This window comes from Condylura cristata, unplaced genomic scaffold (genome assembly GCF_000260355.1).
Source record: "Condylura cristata isolate star-nosed mole 26May11 unplaced genomic scaffold, ConCri1.0 scaffold00018, whole genome shotgun sequence".
In the NCBI taxonomy this organism is placed as follows: Eukaryota; Metazoa; Chordata; class Mammalia; order Eulipotyphla; family Talpidae; genus Condylura; species Condylura cristata.
In genome coordinates this window covers 21,491,827-21,509,837 of record NW_004567119.1, presented here as the reverse complement: position 1 = coordinate 21,509,837, position 18,011 = coordinate 21,491,827, and the positions used below count along the sequence as shown (strand labels likewise).

Genomic DNA, 18,011 nt, shown 5'->3' with positions numbered 1-18,011 from the left:
CTCCGGCCCCCGCCGCGCCCTCTCCCGACGCGGCCGCCGGGGAGTTGGACATCCTGTTGCGAGCCCAGGATCTGGGCCACGCCTGGGGCGGAGGCAGCGGGAGCTGCGAGCCGCGGCCGGGGAGGTCGTGGGCCAGCCGGGAGGGTGTGAAGTTCACCGTCTGTGTCCCCACGCAGCCCGGCCTCAGCCTGGAGCTCCAGCTCCCCGAATGCACTTTACCTGGGTTCCTCCCGCTCCCTGAGCCCCCACAGAATGGCGGATGCAGGAAGCCCCTTCCTAGGTCGTAGGGACTTTGTCTACCCTCCCTCAACCCGAGGTAAGGACCGGTTCCTGCAGCCTTTCTCATCGGGATGGCAGCCTAGGGGGCTGTGCTGGTGCCTTGGGAGGCAGGAAGGTCCGAGAGTCCCACCCTGGCCCTGGTGGGGGGAGGGCGTCACCCCTCGGACCCTGCACCCAGAGGTGGCCTTCCCCCTTCTCCACAGACCCTAGTGCCTCTCCGGGAGGGGGCAGCCCTGCCAGGAAGGAAGAGAAGAAGGTGAGAGGGGCGGAAGCACTGGGATGTGGGCGCAAGGATGTCTGGAGTGGGTGGGATAGGGGTGGGCTCTTCTGACCCCCCCACCTGCCCTGCCGAGGTAACCACTCTGTCCTCTCCTTATACCCAGAGGAGGGCTGCCAGGCTCAAGTTTGACTTCCAGGCACAGTCCCCCAAGTGAGTGCCTTGCAGTCTCTGCACCCTGGGAGGGAGGGAGGGAGGGAGGACTGGGGGGGGGTACCTTGGTGGGGACTCTGAGTGTGCTGGAGGTGGCCTGAAGGAAGGCGGCCCCCAGCTTGTTGGATGCCTTGCGCTGGCCTGCAGGGAGCTGACTCTGAAGAAGGGGGACATTGTCTACATCCACAAGGAGGTGGACAAGAACTGGCTGGAGGGAGAGCACCATGGTCGCCTGGGCATCTTCCCTGCCAATTACGTGGAGGTGAGTGGAGTGGGGCAGAGCCCGCAGGAGCCCGCAGGAAGGCAGGTGCGCTGGCAGAGACTTAAGGTGCACACCCCTTTGACGTGAGTCGCTCTCCTGCTCACATCTCACTGGTTTCCGAAGGTATGAAACTGTGAGCCAGAGGACAGGGGCCAAGTCAGCCTCCTCATGCCGTGGGGCCTGGCCTGGGAGCTCCGGTTTTGTGCCCTGCTGGTCCCGGGCGGATTGTTCTTCATGGCTTTTCTTTCCTCAGGTGCTGCCTGCAGATGAAATCCCCAAGCCCATCAAGCCCCCCACCTACCAGGTGCTGGAGTATGGGGAAGCCGTGGCCCAGTACAACTTCAAGGGGGACCTGGAGGTAGAGCTGTCCTTCCGCAAGGTGCGCCCGGCCGCCCTGGCCTCCAGGCGGGCAGGGGGGAGGCGGGCGGGCAAGGGGGAGGCAGGCGGGAATGTTTTCCGTGTACCCCTGTTACCCCTTAGTGCAGCTCTTCCCAGTAATCTCTCTGCCTATGTTCTCTCAGTGTGGGGAAAGGTTATCATGAAAGGTTTGAAAGGTTATAAATGTCCCAAGTGCTTGTGCTTTTTTTCTGTAGGTTGGGGTAGGTTGTGAGGATCACAGTCGGCATTTTTTTGGGGACAAAAAAAAGAAATGTTGGCGTGCCTTGCCTAGAGGAAGGGTATTATCAAACTTGGGGGCATTTCACCTAAAATAACCTCACTCACTGGTGATTTACATTTCTTATTGTAGGTACTAGTCTCTCTCCCCCCCCCTTTTTTTTTTTAAGATTAATTCTATGTATTTATGCATAAAAGAGCTGGGGTGTAGGCCAGATGTTGTGGGGTGGGGTGAGAGGATTCACCAGAGACAGAGTGGGGAGTAGAACAGGCTGATTGACCGAAATTCACTGCTGAGGGGAGCAGCGGGCGAGACAGGAGAGGTCTGCCTCACCATGTGGGTCAGCTCCCTGGCCGCCTCCCTGCCCCCCCCCCATCAAACTCATGCAGTCGATAGCTTCACAGTGCTGAGATTTAACCCCTTGTGCCGCCATGGAGGCACCTGGGAAATCCCTTGTTTTAATACCATGATGGCCGAAGCAGTGTCGGGTTATGGGGTGAATTTTTAGACAGTTCCGTTATCTGTAGGACCGCGGTCGGAGACGGGCCATGGCTTGACTGGCCCGAGCCCTTGGATTTAAAGAGTTCAGTTCCTTTCGTGTTTCTTATTCTCAGGGCAGGCAGGCCACTCAACTAACTGGGTAGAGTGTTTTGTATTAAGTACTTAAAGTATTAAAAACAGTTTTTACTGTGGATCATGGTCAAGGAAGTTTGGAAAATGTCTTGGAAAGCAGGAAACAGCCTCCCTTTGTTTGATTTTGGGACAGAGGCCATGAATGCTTCCAGTGAATGCCCCCCAGAAGAACTGGCCCCAGGGGGAGAGCGGGAGGAGGTGGGTGAATAGAGAGTGGAGGGCAGGAAAGGGCTGGAGACCACCTCCCAGGGCTGCCCCCTGGGCATCAGTCAGCTCTGAACTTGAGGCTGCTGCAGCTGCCCTCAGGGAGTTTTTTGTTGCAGTGGGGACAGGATCCCTAGGGTGGAGGTAGGAATAAGGACTGAGGCCGTGGCAGCTGGTGCTTGTACAGGGCTTCTTAGGAGCTCTGGGGGGACATAATGCTGTGAACTGGACAAGGCAACACGCCCCCTAGGCTTCCCAAAGAGGCAGGCCTTGGTTACCTGGCGTTGCTCAGTGGGCAGAGTGCAGACAGCCATCCGCCACCCACAGCAGCCTGCCTCCTGCCTCCACCTCTTCCTGGCTGACCCCCTCTGAGCAAGGTGTTGGGTCTCGGTGAGGCCGCCCACATGTCGGGTCAGGTGTGCAAGCCCAGGAGGGCCCTGCAGACACAAGCTCCTTTCTCCCCATGCAGGGTGAACGCATCTGCCTGATCCGCAAGGTGAATGAGAACTGGTACGAGGGGCGCATCTCAGGCACGGGGCGCCAGGGCATCTTCCCTGCCAGCTATGTGCAGGTGACCCGGGAGCCCCGGCTCCGGGTCTGCGACGAAGGCCCCCAGCTCCCTGCATCTCCCCGTCTGACTGCCGCCCCCGTGGCTGGCCACCCCAGCTCCCCCTCCACATTACGAAGCACAGCTGACAACACCGATTGGGGGGGCCAGACCTCCCCCCGCCGCCCTGGCTTCTCCTCCCCAACTCAGGAGCTGAGACTCCAGGCTCAGGTAAGGTGACCTGCTCTGACTGGAGCACTCACCCCTGCTGGGACGCCCCTCACCCCATTCCTGTGACAGGCTGCACTTTGAAATTCTTCCCAGACTGCTCAGAGTAGACTTGTGGGGGCTCCGGGTGGCGGGTGGTGCGTGCATTGGAGCCCAACCCTGGCCTTGGGGGCTGCAGACACCCCCGGTGGTCTGGGCCTTGAGCACTACCAGAGCCCGGGGCAGCCAGCCAGCTCTGGGTGGGACCCAAGAGTCAGCCCTGGGCTCCTGACCATCCACACTGCACTTTGGGGCAAACGTGCCCCTCTGGGTGTGGGTTTTCTCCCCTGTAGGCAGCGCAGGTGGGTGGGTGGCAGACAGTCCTTGGAGCCCTGTGCAAGGCTCCTGTGCACCTTGCTCACCAGCAAACCCGGACAGCCAGGTGAAGCCACGCTGACTCCTGTCCCTTCGCTGGACAACGTTGTCCCTGCTGGCATTCAGAAATCAGTCCCCCTCCCTAGTGGGTGTCAACTCCCAGCCCTTGACCTGACAGGCAGCAAATCTGCCTGTGCCCCGCCGGAGCCTGTTTCCCATGTCCCTCAAGCCTGCCTGTGCTGTCTTTCCCTCTGTGGGTCTCCAGGGTCTCGGCACCCCTGCCTCAGCTCCGACCCATCCTGGAGGCTCCAGCCGTGCCGCGGACTTGGGGCCCTCCTCCCCCAACACCACTCCGATACACTGGACCCCGTGAGTACTGCAGCAGTGGGCTCCCGGCAGGCCCCCAGAACACCCCCACCTCCCCCGCTACCAATAGACAGTGCTTGTCCTTGCGGCTTATGTATGATGGGGGGTTCTGGGAGCCGGGGAGCAGGCACTTCTCAGGGGTGTCCTGAGCCTCCTGTGCAGCTCTTGTGGCCTTAGAGCAAGTCTTCCTTGGCCCTCTGCTGGGTTTCCAGTCCTGAGGTCAGAGCCTATGTGGAAGAAGTGGGGGAGCTGGTAGAAGAGACCAAAAGGGCCTGGGCTCCTGGGAGATGAGGTTTGGGTGTTGGGGCTCGAGGACCGGGAGCCCCTCTATGGGGCGTGCATTGGGCCAGGTGGAGTCACCATTCCTGGAGAGGGGCCCAGCGCTGGCTGGGAAATTCAGAGGAAGGGGCAACACTTGGGTGTGACTCTGCCTGCTTGGTGGGGGCACGGAGACCCCGGGGGTTACCTGATGCTGTCTCTGCAGGTACCGGGCGATGTACCAGTACAGGCCCCAGAATGAGGATGAGCTGGAGCTGCGGGAAGGGGACCGCGTGGATGTCATGCAGCAGTGTGATGATGGCTGGTTTGTGGGTATGTGGGCCTAACAGCTGTGCTTAAGACACAGGCCAGAGGGGGCACCTCAGGGCCCCCTCGGGGGGGGATCTGAATGGGCCGCTGCTGCCTCTGGCTCAGCTTCTGGCAACTGAGAAGGCCTGGCCTGGCGCCGGTGCTTCCCCCAGTCCAGCGCTTCTGTTGTCTGTCCTGCAGAGGGACATGCTGGGAGGAAGCTGGCTGCCCGGGATCATTGACGAAGTCAGCGCAGACCCAGGACAGGCCCTCCTGACCCTCACGGCTCCCTTCCTGCTTTCTCCCACACGCACTCAGCCTCTAGAGCAGTGTTGGGGGTTGGAGGGAGACCAATTGGGCCCTGCTTCCATGATGCTAAATTCCTGGTGGAAAAATTCAGGTCTCTTCACCTGGGCTCTCCCACAGCCCTCAGGGCTATCCCAGGGCTTCAGGCAAAGGGCCAGTGCAGGAAGCCTCAGGTTGGCCTGGGCCTGTTTCCCCAGAGCCTGCGCAGCCCGCAGCTACGGAGCATGGGCCTGCCCTCCACGGCCAAGCAGCCAGAAGCCCCTCCCTCGCCCCTGCTCAGGCTACAGCACTTAAAGTGTTCACTGGGGGCAGCCTGGGCAAGGGTGGCCACAGGGGTGGTTCTTTGACCTGGCAGCTGCCCCTTCCCTTCTGAACCCCAGGGCCTTGCTGCTGACCAAGCTGTACACACCAGTGACTTTGTACACACAAGTGCTGACTTGTTAAAGGCACTTGCCTCAGAAGGGCAGGTTTGGGGGTGCATTCCAGTTTTGTTCTGTACATATTTTGATTTCATTTTTTTTTTAAAGATTTATTTATTTATTCGTACAGAACTGGGGTACAGGCCAGAGATGTGGAGGGTGAGAGGATTCACCAGACAGAGTAGGGAGCAGAACAGGCAGATCGACGAAGTACACTGCTGAGGGGAGCAGTGGGCGGGTCAGGAGAGGTCTGCCTCGCCATGTGGTCACCGCCATGTGGTCACCTCCGGGGCAGGCAGGGATGGAACTCATGCGGAAGTGGCTTTAGTTTCTCAGTGCAGTGCTTTAACCCGCTGCGCCACCAGGGAGGGCCTGATTTCATTTTTTACTACTACTGATAAAATGTTACAAATGTATACAGACTAGAAGGACAAGCGCCACTTTTGTGGTGTCAGCCACAGTAGCTTTGAGGACAGGACCAGTTCAGTGTCTCAGTCACACTGGCTCATGTCAAGTGCCCAGTAACCCCTTGGTGAGTGGTTGTCACTTCGGTGGTGAAAGTCAGGGAAGGCTTCCTGGAGGAAGCGGGGCAACCAGACCTTGTTGAACAGGGGAGGGATTTGGGGGGCAGAGAGGAAAAGGGAGCACTGCAGCAGGGGCACAGTGTCAGCAAGGCCTGGTGGCAGGAAGGCTTTGGGTGCTCAGGGAAGTCAGGGTGCGGGACTGGCAGGAAGGAAAGCTCAGGGCTTTAATCTCATTTTACAGTGCTCTATTTTCTTTTTTTTTTTTTTTTTTAAGATTTATTTATTTATGCTTACAAGGACTGGGGTACAGGCCAGAGGTGCAGGGGTGGTGAGAGAATCCACCGGAGACAGTGGGGAGCAGAACAGGCAGAATGACTGAAATACACTGCTGAGGGGAGCAGCGGGAGAGGAGGAGAGATCCACCGTGCCATGTGGGTCACCTCCCTGGCCAGGAATTGAAGTCAGGATTTAGTGGCTGCGATAGCTTCTTAGTGCTGGGCTTTAACCCATTGTGCCCCCAGGGAGGGCCCTAGTCTTCTATTTTCTAACATTCTCCCTTACTCCCAAGATACAAATTTCTTTTTTTGTTTGTTCGTTTGTTTAAAGATTTATTTATTTATGCATACAAAAACTGGGTACTTGCCAGAGGTAGGGGGGAGAGGATTCACAGAGACAGAGTGGGGAGAACAGACAGATGTATTGAAATGCACTGCTGAGGTGACATACACAAGCCAATGAGATTCCTCCCGATGTAAGTTCTGTGATTCATCCTCCCAAGCCCCTGCCTTCCCAAGGAAGGGTGAGGTCATCCCGTGCTGCGTGCCAAGTTGTGGACAATCAACTGCTCAGGTCCTCAGGTTGCCACTGCGTTTAGAAGTATCACTTTGTCCATCTGAGTTTCTGCCGCTAGGGGGCAGGAATGCGGAAAGCAAACCCTCACTGGGGCGGGCCTTCACCTGCAGTTCTGAGTACGGCCAGCAGGGGGAGGCACCGCCCCCTCCCCTCTAGACCTGTTACAAACGAAGTGCCTTTCTCTTCCTGTCTTTCCTCCTTCAGGTGTCTCCCGGAGAACCCAGAAATTTGGGACATTCCCTGGAAATTATGTAGCCCCGGTGTGAGTGGTCTCCGTGGCAACTCAGCGCCCAGCCAGGTTGGGGTGAGAAGCAGTAGCACTTATGGGAAGGAGAGAGGCCCTCCCTCCCACATCCTCCTTCCCCAGGACCTGATGTTGGCATCTGCAGACAACTCCAATAGCCTTTCCCTTGGAGCCCCTCGGAGCCCCCTGGACTGATTCCCACCCACAACTCAAGCATTCCTCTGACAGTCCTTTTATTTCCTCCTCTACCCCACTCCCCAAATACAGAGGTCTGCTTTGAAGTGGAGATGGTTTCCAGCCTTATTGAGACCAGACCCCCCGAGTTCCCCACCCCCACTCTGCAAATGGCGTTTCCTCTAACAGGGACCAGCTCCCAGCTTCACCCCCATGGGGTTCCTCTAACAAGGACCAGCTTCCTAACCTAACAGACCAAAGGCCGCTTCTGCCTGGAGGGGGTTCCTCCCCTTTCCAGCTTGCCCCCCTCTTTGCCTGCCTCTTCCAGCTGAGACTGGGAGTGTCGTGGGGGATGGACACAACACCTTCTTAGCATTCAAGGCCTGGCAAGAGGTCTGTGCAGAGGCCTCCTCTTCCCAGAGACTGCCGAGCCCTGAGCCTGGGCCCTGCAGCTGTCCTGCTGCTGTGCCTGGGAAGGGTAGGTCTGAGGACTGTCCTCTTCCACATGTCTTCAGGAGAGACTGACATGTACCACTCTCCTCCCCAGCTCTCCCCAGCCCCCAAGTCTTCTTGGGAAGAGAATGTAAAATAAATCTGGATACCAGGGACCTGCCTTGCAGTTCTTTTCCTTTGGGGTGGGAGAGGCCTCCTCCTGAATGTGTGTGTGTGTGTGTGTAAGGGGAGGCTGGAAAAGCACTGTTATTATCTCTGAAGATCTCGGGTCTCAGGCACAATTGGGCAGTCCCCGGGATTGGACAGCTGTCTGACCAGCAGTGTTACGAGAACAGCTAGTCCCAAGGACCAAGGCTGATTGTGGGGAGAAACCAGAGACAGGAGCTGCACGTGGCTGCTTGCAGACTGTTTTGACTCTGGAGCCGCAGTGGGGTTGCTGGGCTAGATGGCATTTCTGGCCGCCCTGCTCCTAATGCTTTCCTTCTGTGGACTCCATTTCTACACCAAAGCTCTCTGGCCTTTGTTTACTTGTTTGGGCCCAGGTCTTTGAGCAGGCAGTTGTGGGCGCTGGGATTGGTGGGCACAGCTAGCCAGTGACTTCCTGCCCTGGGTTTCAGAGCCCTGCTGTGGCGTGGCAGCAGCGCAGTCTGGGACTGGCCGTTCTGTTCTGTGGCAGCTGCTGGGAACCTGAGGGGGCCCAGCCGCAATAATTTCTTTAATGTTAAGTGTCCCAGTGGGAGGATATGATTCTGTTTTACAGGAGGAGAGACTGAGGCACAGAATATTTTTCTAGCTCATAATGCTATAAAATGCTGGTCCTGTCGATGGTTGCTGCTACTCTGCACAGAGTCCACCAAGTGCCCCGGCTGTCTGTGTGCAGAGTCCCCAGAGAAAGAGGTTATGTGTGGGGTCAGGGGTTGCTGTGGGTGTCTCGGGCTGGGCCTCTGAGTATTCATCCTGCCATTTCTGTCTGCTAAGCTTGTCACTGAAGGTGCCCTCACCCCATGTGTGTGCGAAGGAATGGCAGTGCCTAGTTCTGTCAGGACTAGTGGGCGGGTCTGTGAATGACAGGGCTGTGACCTGGCCAGCAGGTTCCATGAGTCTGGGTGTGACCTGGGGCCCAGAGGTGCTTAAGTAGCAGCTTGAGGAACAAGACCTTCATGCACCCCTTCATCCGCTCTTTTAACCCCAGTCCTCATCACGGTCTGTTGGTAAGCTGGCAGGTTGAACCCATCCTCGAACATTCTTCAGGAGTCCACTGACCTATCTCTGATCCCTGTCCCGTCCTGTCCCGTCCCCTGATGCCCTCATAAATGATATCAGGGTTGAGACTTCCTGTCCAGGCAGAAACTCAATCCACGCCCTCTCTGATGAGGCCCTGAAACCTCTGCGGCAAACCAGCCCTACGCCCTGGGCTGCCTGCCATGAAATCTCTGCCTGTAAGATGGTCACTTCTGTGCCTGACCCAGCATTAGGGAGGTCTAAGGGGAGAGGGGCCCTGAGGACTTGAGAGCCAGAAAGGACCTGAGGCCACAGGGTATGACGTTTGAGGCATACCAGACAGGTGAGAGGAGTGATTTTGACTTGCCCAGGGTCACAGCATAGCTTAAACCAGGCCAGTACTTCCTTCTCCACAGGACGTGTCTTGGGGTCAGCAGAGTGTTGTTTTAAAAAAAAAATTTTTTTTTTAAAGATTTATTTATGCATACAGAACTGGGGTACAGACCAGAAGGTGCAGGGGTGGTGAGAGGATTCACCAGAGACAGAGTGGGGAGCAGAACAGGCAGAGTGATGGAGTACACTGCTGAGGGGAGAAGTGGGGGGGTCAGGAGAGGTCTGCCATGCCTGGGTCACCTCCGGGCAGGGATCGAACTCACGCTGAAGTGGCTTTAGCTTCTTAGTGCCGTGCTTAACCCGCTGCACCACCAGGGAGGGCCCCCAAAAAAGATTATTTATGCATACAAGAACTGGGGTACAGGCCAGAGGTGGGGGGGGTAAAGGGATTCACCAGAGTCAGAGTGGGGAGCAGAACAGGCAGATCCACTGAAATACACCGCTGATGGGGAGAAAAAGGGAGACAGAAGATGCCTGCTGCGCCATGTGGGTCAGCTTCCTGGCCTGGAATCAGAACTGAACTCATGCTGCAGTGGCTGCTGATAGCTTCATAGTGCTGAGACTTCAGCCTCTGCACCACCAGGGGGGCGCACCAGAGGATTCTCATTATCAGTTCTGTGAATACAAACCCCACAGAGCAAGGTCCCGCGGGTGAACCACCTGCAGATGTCCCTAGAGACTGACCAAGGTGAAGTCGGGCGCAATTCGTCCCCACCACAAATTGGAGGGGGTGGGTAGAGAGGGAGGGAAATCAATCCAATCATTCAAACAGTACTAATCAATGTTCATTGAATGCCTACCATGAACCAGACACTGCGAGGCCCCAGAAAGTGAAGCAGTGAAGCCAAAAAACCCACTCTGCCCTCCCAAGAACTTGGGCACAGGCAGCTTTGTATGGAAAGACAATCTGCGAAACTGGAGGACAGCGATGCCTTATTCCCAGGCAGTGGGGAAACTCAGGCCCCCAGGAGCTGAGGAAAACTGCCTCAAGCTATCCCAAACAAGGTAGACCAGTCATTTGAGACTGACCAGGCATTTGAGACTAGGTCTGTGTGACCCCAAAGCAGCGGGCACCCTAACTACAGCTCTACACTCCCAAGGCCTTCTAGAAGTAGAACAGGAGCATCAGGAAAAGCACAGAACCAGTCAGCAGGAAAGTGAGATGGTTGACACAGGCAGAAGGGCGCATGGGCTGGGAGTGACGATGGGAGGATGGGAGGAAGCCCGTGGCCAGAGGGGTGTTGAGGCGCTCCTTGCAGAGGGAATTTGGAAGGAATGACTCACACCTGAGGCAGACAAGTTACAGCTGTGCCCACAGGTATTCTCCACTGCCAACAGCCCCACCTGACATAGACTGGTGTGCCAGGGAGGCTGTGGTGGGCCTTGAGCTCCCTGCTGAGGGTTGCCAAGTATGGTTTGGAGGGGGGGATCCCCTTGCCAGGTAGAGCTGTCAGTTGGGGCCTCTCCTTGACACCTAAGCTTTCCTGCTCCCTAGAACCTGGGTTCCTACTGGTTGGCAGAGGACAGGAGCGTGGGGTGGGGGCACAGGGTGTGTCTGTGGACCAATGGTGCTGGTTAGGGATGTTGGGGCCCAGGTGGGGTCTGCGGAGCAGAAGGGGAGGCAGCCAGGAATGGGAAAGGCCCAGCTAGGGAAGGTGAAGGAGCGTGTGGCCAGACGTTGTCTGGACACCTGCAACCCTGAGCCCCGCTTTCTCCTCCTGGGTGGTACAGGTCTCCTTGGTACAGGCGAGCAGGCTGGCAAGCATCTCCAGAGAAGCACGTGGCTGAGGTCCAGGGCCACCAACGGTGGGCACGCAGGTCTTCAGAAAGGGACTTGAGGTGGGTGGGCTGGCGCGCCCCTGGTTTGGGATGTGTGGGCTCCAGCGTGGAACCTGGAGAGGAGTCAGGGAGACTGCACGGCCCAAGCGGGTCCCTCCCCCACCCATCCAGTCCGGGGGTGGTGTTGGGGGTGTTCGGGGTGTGCAGCAGCTGGCCTGGCAGATTTTTAAAGAGCCGCAGCCGCGGGTGCCTGCGAGGCGGTGCCTACGGTCCTCAGGACGCCCGCTGGGCACTCGGGGGGGGGAGGGGAGGGGGCGGGGTGAGGGTACTGTGGGGAGGACGAGGACACCCCAGGGGGCCACCGTAGCTCCCGGGCGCTCGGGGGCGCCACCCCCTCCCCGCTCCCGTGCGCTGAGGCGCGGGCCAGGTGGCGGTGCGGGCTGGGCTGCGCGGAGGAGGCGGCTTCCCGACCAGGGGCGGCGGCAGGGGCGGCCCCGGGATCACATGGGCGGAGGCAGGTCCCGGAGCCCCGGGCGGGCTCTCCCCAGAGCCGGGCTGGCGGCGGCGGCGGCGGCGGCGGCGGCCTCCTCTCTTCGCCCTCTCTTCGCCCTCCCTCCCTCCTTCCCTCCCCGCCCCTCCGGCCGGCGGCCGGGCAGACAGGTGAGCGCGAGCCAGGTGAGCGCGCCCGCTGGCAGCAGCCGCGCGGCCCCGGGCTCCCTGCAGGTCTGCGCCCCTCGTCGCCCTCTGGCGCGGCGGACCTTCCGCCCCACTCCCCGCAGCCCCTCTCTGCACCCCGCTGAGCGGTGGGCGCCCCCGCGGGCTCGGACCCCGCGCTGCTCCCTCAGCGCCCTGCCGCGGGTACTTCGGCCACGGAGCTCAGAATCCCAAGCACTGGGCGAGCCGAGCCGACGGGCTGCGCACCTCCCGGCGTCGGCGGCGTGGAGTCCACTGGGCAGCTCAAAGGTCTGAGACTCCCAAGGCTCCTGGGAGTAGCCAGCAGCAGAGCTGGGGGCCCGGGGAGGGACGGAGGCTGGGCCTGGGTTAAAGGGTAAGCTGGAGTGTAGGGAGACACCAGCCGGCTCTCTGGTCTGGCACCTCTGCCCCAGACTCCCAAATGCGGGAAGTGGCCCCAGAGTCCATGAGTGCTTTGGACAGCTCTTGTGTTCTGGACTCCCCGGGGCGCCCCAGGGTGGGTGCTGGGCAGGGTGGTGGCCCAGCCTGGCACTGCAGCTTCCTGTCTGGGTTGGCTCCTGACTCCAGAACCAGAGGCTCAGGAAATCCTACAAGGGCCAGATCTGCAGGGACACTCCCTTGCCCAGCAGAGGGGCTGTGGATGGAGGCCTGTGGCCCCAGTGAGCAGGCGGCATTAGTTGCCTCGCCAGTTGCCTCGCCCTGCTGGCCAGAGGGTGGGTGTGCCCAGCTTGGTGGATGAGTCCTCGCTGGGAAAGTCGGGCGGGCAGCAGACCCCGGGGGAAGTGAGAAGCCCATCCTCACCTATGTGGCCGCACCGCAGGGGCTGGACAGGCCACCGAGAGGCCTCTCTGAAGCCCCTGGCCTGCCCCAGCCCAGCCAACTACTCGAACAGCCCTTGGTGGCAACACTCCTTCCTTGCTGTCACTCCTGTTTCTAGAGCCCTCCCCTCCCCCAGAGGAGGGAGGAAGTACCTTCTGCTGTGGGTTTTGGGGACAGGAAGCAAGCACTGGTGGGACTTAGCCCTGATGGTGGAGGAGGGGGAGAAGGCGGAAGTGCTGACATCTCCTACCACCTGCCAGCCCTGCCCGCATTCTCCAGCAAGTCCCTGTCCTACACCCTGATTGCTGAAGACAGCCAGGAAGGGGGAACTCAGCCTCAGGGCTTCCCAGGGTGGGGGGAAGTGAAACTGGGGGTGTGTGAAGGAGGGATTTAGTCACTTCCTCTACCCACTCTACCCACGCGGGACAGCCAGCCGCTCTTCTCCCCTTTGCTTCTTCCCTGTACCCTCAGGCATCCCTCCGGGCCTGGGAGCAGGCTCCACCTCTCCCTCCTTTCTTCCTCAGATATGGCACTGACAGTGGATGTGGTGGGCCCCGCGCCCTGGGGCTTCCGCATCACCGGGGGCAGGGATTTCCATACACCCATCAAGGTGACCAAGGTAAGGGTAGCTCCAGGAGATAAGGAGGTGAACCCCAAGTTAGGGTCTGTTCTCTGCCCAGGTCCCCAGGGAGGCCTTCTGGGAGCTGCCCCCGGGAGGGCCGAGGGCTCTGTAGCCAGAGGATGTGGTGCCACTTCAGGAACAGGTGTCCAGTGCGTGAGAGGGGCTGGCCCCTCTTTTCTCCCTGGGCCTGCTCTTTTCTCCCTGATCACCACCCCTACCTGCTGGCAGCCATTTTGGGTGGTGCTAGAACTGGAGCCTGAGTTCTTGGCAGCTTCCCCTTGACCCAGGGGACGCGGGCTTGGAGGCCTGCGAGCAGCCAGCCTGTGTGCGCACGAGGTGCTCAGGCAGGCTCGCTACCCAGGAGTATTTCCAACACAGCTCCTGCAGTCCTGCATTTGGAGTGGTCTGGGAGGCCCCGTTTGAATGCCCTTCCCGGGGCTGGGGACTTTCCGAAGGCTTTAGCTGATTAGCTGGACAGCCCCTGATGAGCAGGACAGGCCAGCCTGGCTCAAACTGGTTTCGTGTTTCTTGGGCCCATCAGGGGACATTCCCTGCCCTCCACCCTACCCGAGTGTCCAGTGTCCCAGTGTGGCTGCTGTCTCAGCGGGGCACCTCAGACTACCTGCTCCTCATCCCCTTCAGGTCACTGAGCGGAGCAAGGCAGCGGCCGCTGACCTCCGACCTGGGGACATTATCGTGGCCATCAATGGGGAGCGCGCGGAAGGCATGCTCCACGCGGAGGCCCAGAGCAAGATCCGACAGAGTCCATCCCCGCTGCGGCTCCTGCTGGACCGGTAGGCCCTCTGCTTCTGGCCAGCCCTCTGCATCAGCTGCCCTCGTCTGCGTCTGCCCCCACCTGGCCTTACTAAGACCTGCAGCTCACCTGTGTGGTGGTCCCTGGCTCTCAGCCTGCAGCAGGGTGGGCTGGGGGTGTCCCTGTGCCCTGCTGGGCGTGCAGCCACCTGGATGGCTGGGCAGGGCTGGCTGGCATCAGCCACCTGGATGCCCGGGTTTGACTGGTTCCCAAGTGTGTGGGGTACAGGGTGTGGGCATGAAGTGGGTTGAAGAGGGGAAAGGTGTGCCCCTGGCTGGGTCTCCAGGTCCCCTGCTCCAAGAGGGGGAAGCTTTGTTTGGATCCCTGGGGGAGGTGGAGAGTTTGGGGCCGTCTCTCTACAGACCCCCCCTCGTGTTTTACCTTTGCCCTCTGGGCCCTGATGGTGAGGGCTCATGGGGTTGGACACCAGGTTGTGGGGGAACAGGTGGTTCCCTGGGGTGGGGCCCACAGTGAGTCACAGGGCAGGAATCCTGGGAGATACCCCTGCCAGGAGAGCCCTCTGGGCAGGCCTTGAACCTGAGTCAGGTACCTCCTGCCCCTTTGCCACTTTGCCCACTTCCAGGATCCCTTGGGCCCTGGCTCCATGCCTCCACTGCTCCACTGCACTGCAGAAGCTGGCTCCTGTGATGGCTTTGTGCCACTCTGGCCCAGGAGTGTTTGCAGGCGTGGGATCAGAGCAGGGTGGAGACATGGCCTGGTATCCAGCAGCAGGAGTGAAATCTCTGAGACTGGTGTAACGGGAAGTTGAGGGACCATTGCACCCTGCCAGCTCTCTCTAGGAGGAGCCCAGCCTTGGCTAGGAGGGGCCTGGTGGGAACCTCCAGGCTTCCAGCTCCACTGGGCTGGTCAAGGCTCCTATTCTCTTTTTTCTTTTGTCCAGACCTCTTCACACACACACACACACACACACACACACACACACCCAGCCTCCACCCCCAGGGGACCTCTCAGCCACTTAGAGCCCTGTGGCAGGAAGCAGTGCTCTGGGTTGGTGCCAAAGCTCAGCTCCCCTCACCCTGACCTCACACCCCTCTTTAAGGGGGGTGGTGTGTGTGCTGAGGCTGGCGTGGTGTGTGGTGACAGAGGCTCTTGCTGACTTCTCTAGAAGTGGCCAGACATCCTGGAATGGTGTTCTAGAGCTGAAATCGAGCAGCCTCTGCCCGAGCTCCTAGCCAAGGTTCCAGCTGGGCTCCATTGGGCAGAACTCTGGAGGGGTCCTTGGGGAGCTGGGGTGGGAGAGCCCCTCCCCACGGCTTGGGGATTAGTTGGGGTGCTGAGCCTTTTTGTTCCCTAGGTTCTGCCGCTGCTTGCCTGGCAGGAGGGGCTGGTTCCATCCTGAGTTTCTGGGAGAACCTGTAGAAGGGACAGAAGGGACCCTCTCAAAGGCCTCAGTGGCATAGCACTGCGGGCAGGCCTGGGGTTGGTGGCGAGTGGGCAGCTGGCCTGGCCATTGTCTAGGACCTTGGGCAACTCTACCTCTGCTCTCTGGGCTTTGGTTTTCCCATGGGGAAAGATAAAGGGTTATTTATAGGAAGTCAGCAGTCCCCCCTGAAATCAATTTACAAACTAAGGCCAACCCTGTGATGAAGTCTAGATCCTAGATAGATGAAATACTAAAGAAGAGAAAAGAGAAAGAGGGACAGTAATGTGAGGAGCCTTTGAATAAACTTGACTTTATTGAACTTTTTACTCAAAGTGTCCTTTCTACTCTTCCTTGCTAACTTGTCCTTTAAGAAATGATGTGATCGTTGATGATAGTTGTTTAAGTTTGGCAAAGCTCAGGGTAGACGACGACTGCTGGACTGTTTTGGCGATTTCACTAGTCTTGAGAACCTTGTGTGGGAACAGCTGAAATCTGCAACCCCTACTTAGTGGCTTTGGGGGGGGTGTTGTGGCTTTGGGGGGAGAGTTCCAGGACCCCTGTGACGCTGGCTTTCCTGTCACCTCTCTTCTCTTGGGGTCTAGGGCTTCTCCGGGGCAGACCAATGGAGAGAGCGCTGTGGAAGTGTTGGCAACTCGCTTCCAGGTAGGCTGGTGCTTCAGCACCCTGAGACGAGGGGAGGTTGGGGGACAGGAGGGCGTCCGGGCACCCTGCTCCTCTGGGCTCCTCTCTCCACAGGGCTCCATGAGGACGCATACCAACAGCCAGTCCTCCCTGAGGTCTGCCTGCTCTAGCCCAGCTTCCCTCAGCCCCTGCCCTGGCAGCCCTCTCTCCACCCTGCCCCCAGCCAGCCCCCAGACCCTCCCTGGAGAGGCACTGATCAGCCGCAGGTGAGCTTGGGGGGGCTACGCTGGCCACCAGCTGCGGGCTGGGTTCTCAGTAGCTGGGTTTAGGGGCTCCTAGGAGCACTCTGCTTCCCTGGGCAGTCTGGGTGGGGTCCAGACACCCACACTCTCCACCCCTCTCTTTCAGTTTCCAGACTCCGGCCCACTCCCCAGGACCTGCTGCTGACCACTTCTCCTATGAGGGCCGCCCTGGGAGCCGACAGGTGAGGATACCTGGGGGCGGGAGAGAGTCTGTGTTTCAGGCTGGAGTGGCTGGAGGGTAGAGGGTGCTGCTCCCCTGAGCCTGGTGGCCATGCGGGTCAGTCCCAGGTGGCCTTCTGTCTGCTCTGCGCCTCCCTCTCCCCTCTGGCTGCCTCCCTTCTAGAGTGTTTCTCTTGGGCCGGACTGAAATAGTTTTGCTGCTGTTGTTGGGAAGATTCCCTTTGGCCCTGGCGGCATCTCTTGAACACATTCCTCCCGATTCCAAGCCCCATGCCCGCCCCCAACTCCTACCACCCCACCCCTCTTCTTCCTCCTCTGACTCACCCCAGGGAGCCCCCAGGGGGGCTGTGGCTCCACCTCAAGTTCACTCCGCTGGAGCTCTGCCCCACCCCCACCCCTCTTGTCTGCATACCCCTCCCCCATGTCCCGCTTTCCACTGGTGACAGCCGCTCAGTGGCATTTCTCCTCTCTCAGGGCAGACAGAGGTGAGGAGGTGAGGGAGTAAAGCAGCCAGCAGTCTCGAACCACAGCTGCCTGGGGCAGTGTTGGTGGGGGCATGTCCAGTCTTTGGGGTGGAGGGGATGAGGCCCAGCTGCCGGAATCCTATCTCTGGGTTGATTCTGCATTCCAGAGAGCAGAGCTTTCAGAGATGACCCCGCGAGGGTGCCAACGGGGGCTTCTGGGGGAAAGAAGGAGCGGGGTCCTCTGGGGGCTGCAAGGTAGGGGCTCCCTGATCCCCTGCACTGGGCCCAACCGCTGTCCATCCTGGGGGGCCTGGGCATAGAAATGTATTCAGTGAGATCGCCATCTTTAAAGAATTTAAAATGTAATTGTGGAGATAAGACAGACATGCAAAACAATTTTGGAACAATTAAGCACTAGACAGTGTGGTCTTAATTATAAAAGCAGGAAGCACGCGAGGAGGGGAGGCATGAGTGTGGGCTGGGGTGGCCCCCGGAGGCTTTGTCGGGGACATTGGAGGTGATCAGGAGGGGTTTAGAGCAGAGAATCATGCGGCCGGGAGACAGGAAAGCAGTGGCACAAGCAAGACCTGGTGTGTTTAGGCTTGGGGGGCCTCCTCAACTTGGGGGGCCTCCTCAAACTTGGGTGAGGCCAGCAGGAATAAGCTGTGTCTTGGGCATGGCTGAAGAGGGCCCTTTCACCCCTCTTCTTCCTTGTGACAACCCCAGTCAGGAGAAAGGGAGAAGCCAGTGGAGCAGGGAGTGCATCTTGGAATGTGTTAGAAATGCACATTCCCAGGCCTCGGCCTACTGCCTAGAACTTGGGGAAGAGTCGGATGGGGGCATCAGTGTGCACTGGAATTTGAGGGGTGGGACTTGGGGGTCCCTATGGAGTGCTGAGTGGAGTCCTAGGTGGGTTGACATTGTCCCACCTCTGCTGTGTCCCATCTCATGTCTGATCTGTGTGGAGCTGGACCGTCAGGTCCAGTGCTCCAGTTTCCTTCATTGACCTTGAAGCCCCTCTCATTCCTTCCACAAATATTTATGGAGCATCTGCCTTGGTTCAGGCACCCTTCTAGGCTCTGGGGATGAGTTAGTGGAAAAACAAAATCCCTAACCTAATGTAGCTTGAACTCTGGCCCCAAATGCAGCTGTCACGTGGTGTGGGGATTCCCAGGCCCCATAGCTGCTTTCAGGCATCACTGTGCATTCTGTATCTTAAAGGCTCTAAGGAAGACTATAC

The 18,011-nt window shown here is 59.1% G+C and overlaps 2 protein-coding genes across 5 annotated transcripts in view; both read left to right on the top strand.

The window, feature by feature from the left end:
- Positions 1-7,612, top strand: part of SORBS3 (sorbin and SH3 domain containing 3) — a 17,350-nt gene extending 9,738 nt beyond the window's left edge. Inside the window, 9 exon segments of the mRNA XM_012726950.1 lie at positions 94-316; positions 483-535; positions 663-709; positions 857-971; positions 1,225-1,350; positions 2,894-3,202; positions 3,819-3,922; positions 4,404-4,510; positions 6,792-7,612. Of these exon segments, the coding sequence (XP_012582404.1) occupies positions 94-316; positions 483-535; positions 663-709; positions 857-971; positions 1,225-1,350; positions 2,894-3,202; positions 3,819-3,922; positions 4,404-4,510; positions 6,792-6,853 (1,146 nt within the window). The 3' untranslated portion in view covers positions 6,854-7,612.
- Positions 7,613-9,947: 2,335 nt separating this feature from the next.
- Positions 9,948-18,011, top strand: part of PDLIM2 (PDZ and LIM domain 2 (mystique)) — a 14,043-nt gene continuing 5,979 nt past the window's right edge. For 2 of the 4 annotated variants that reach the window (XM_012726738.1, XM_004685231.2), the window contains exons 1-6: positions 11,470-11,511; positions 12,888-12,982; positions 13,628-13,779; positions 15,786-15,846; positions 15,940-16,091; positions 16,234-16,309. In XM_012726738.1, the coding sequence (XP_012582192.1) occupies positions 12,890-12,982; positions 13,628-13,779; positions 15,786-15,846; positions 15,940-16,091; positions 16,234-16,309 (534 nt within the window). In that variant the 5' untranslated portion in view covers positions 11,470-11,511; positions 12,888-12,889. Of the gene's footprint in view, positions 10,078-10,803; positions 10,912-11,438; positions 11,527-12,887; positions 12,983-13,627; positions 13,780-15,785; positions 15,847-15,939; positions 16,092-16,233; positions 16,310-18,011 lie in introns of those variants that run through there. The other 2 variants (XM_012726739.1, XM_012726740.1) reach the window with 2 other exon arrangements.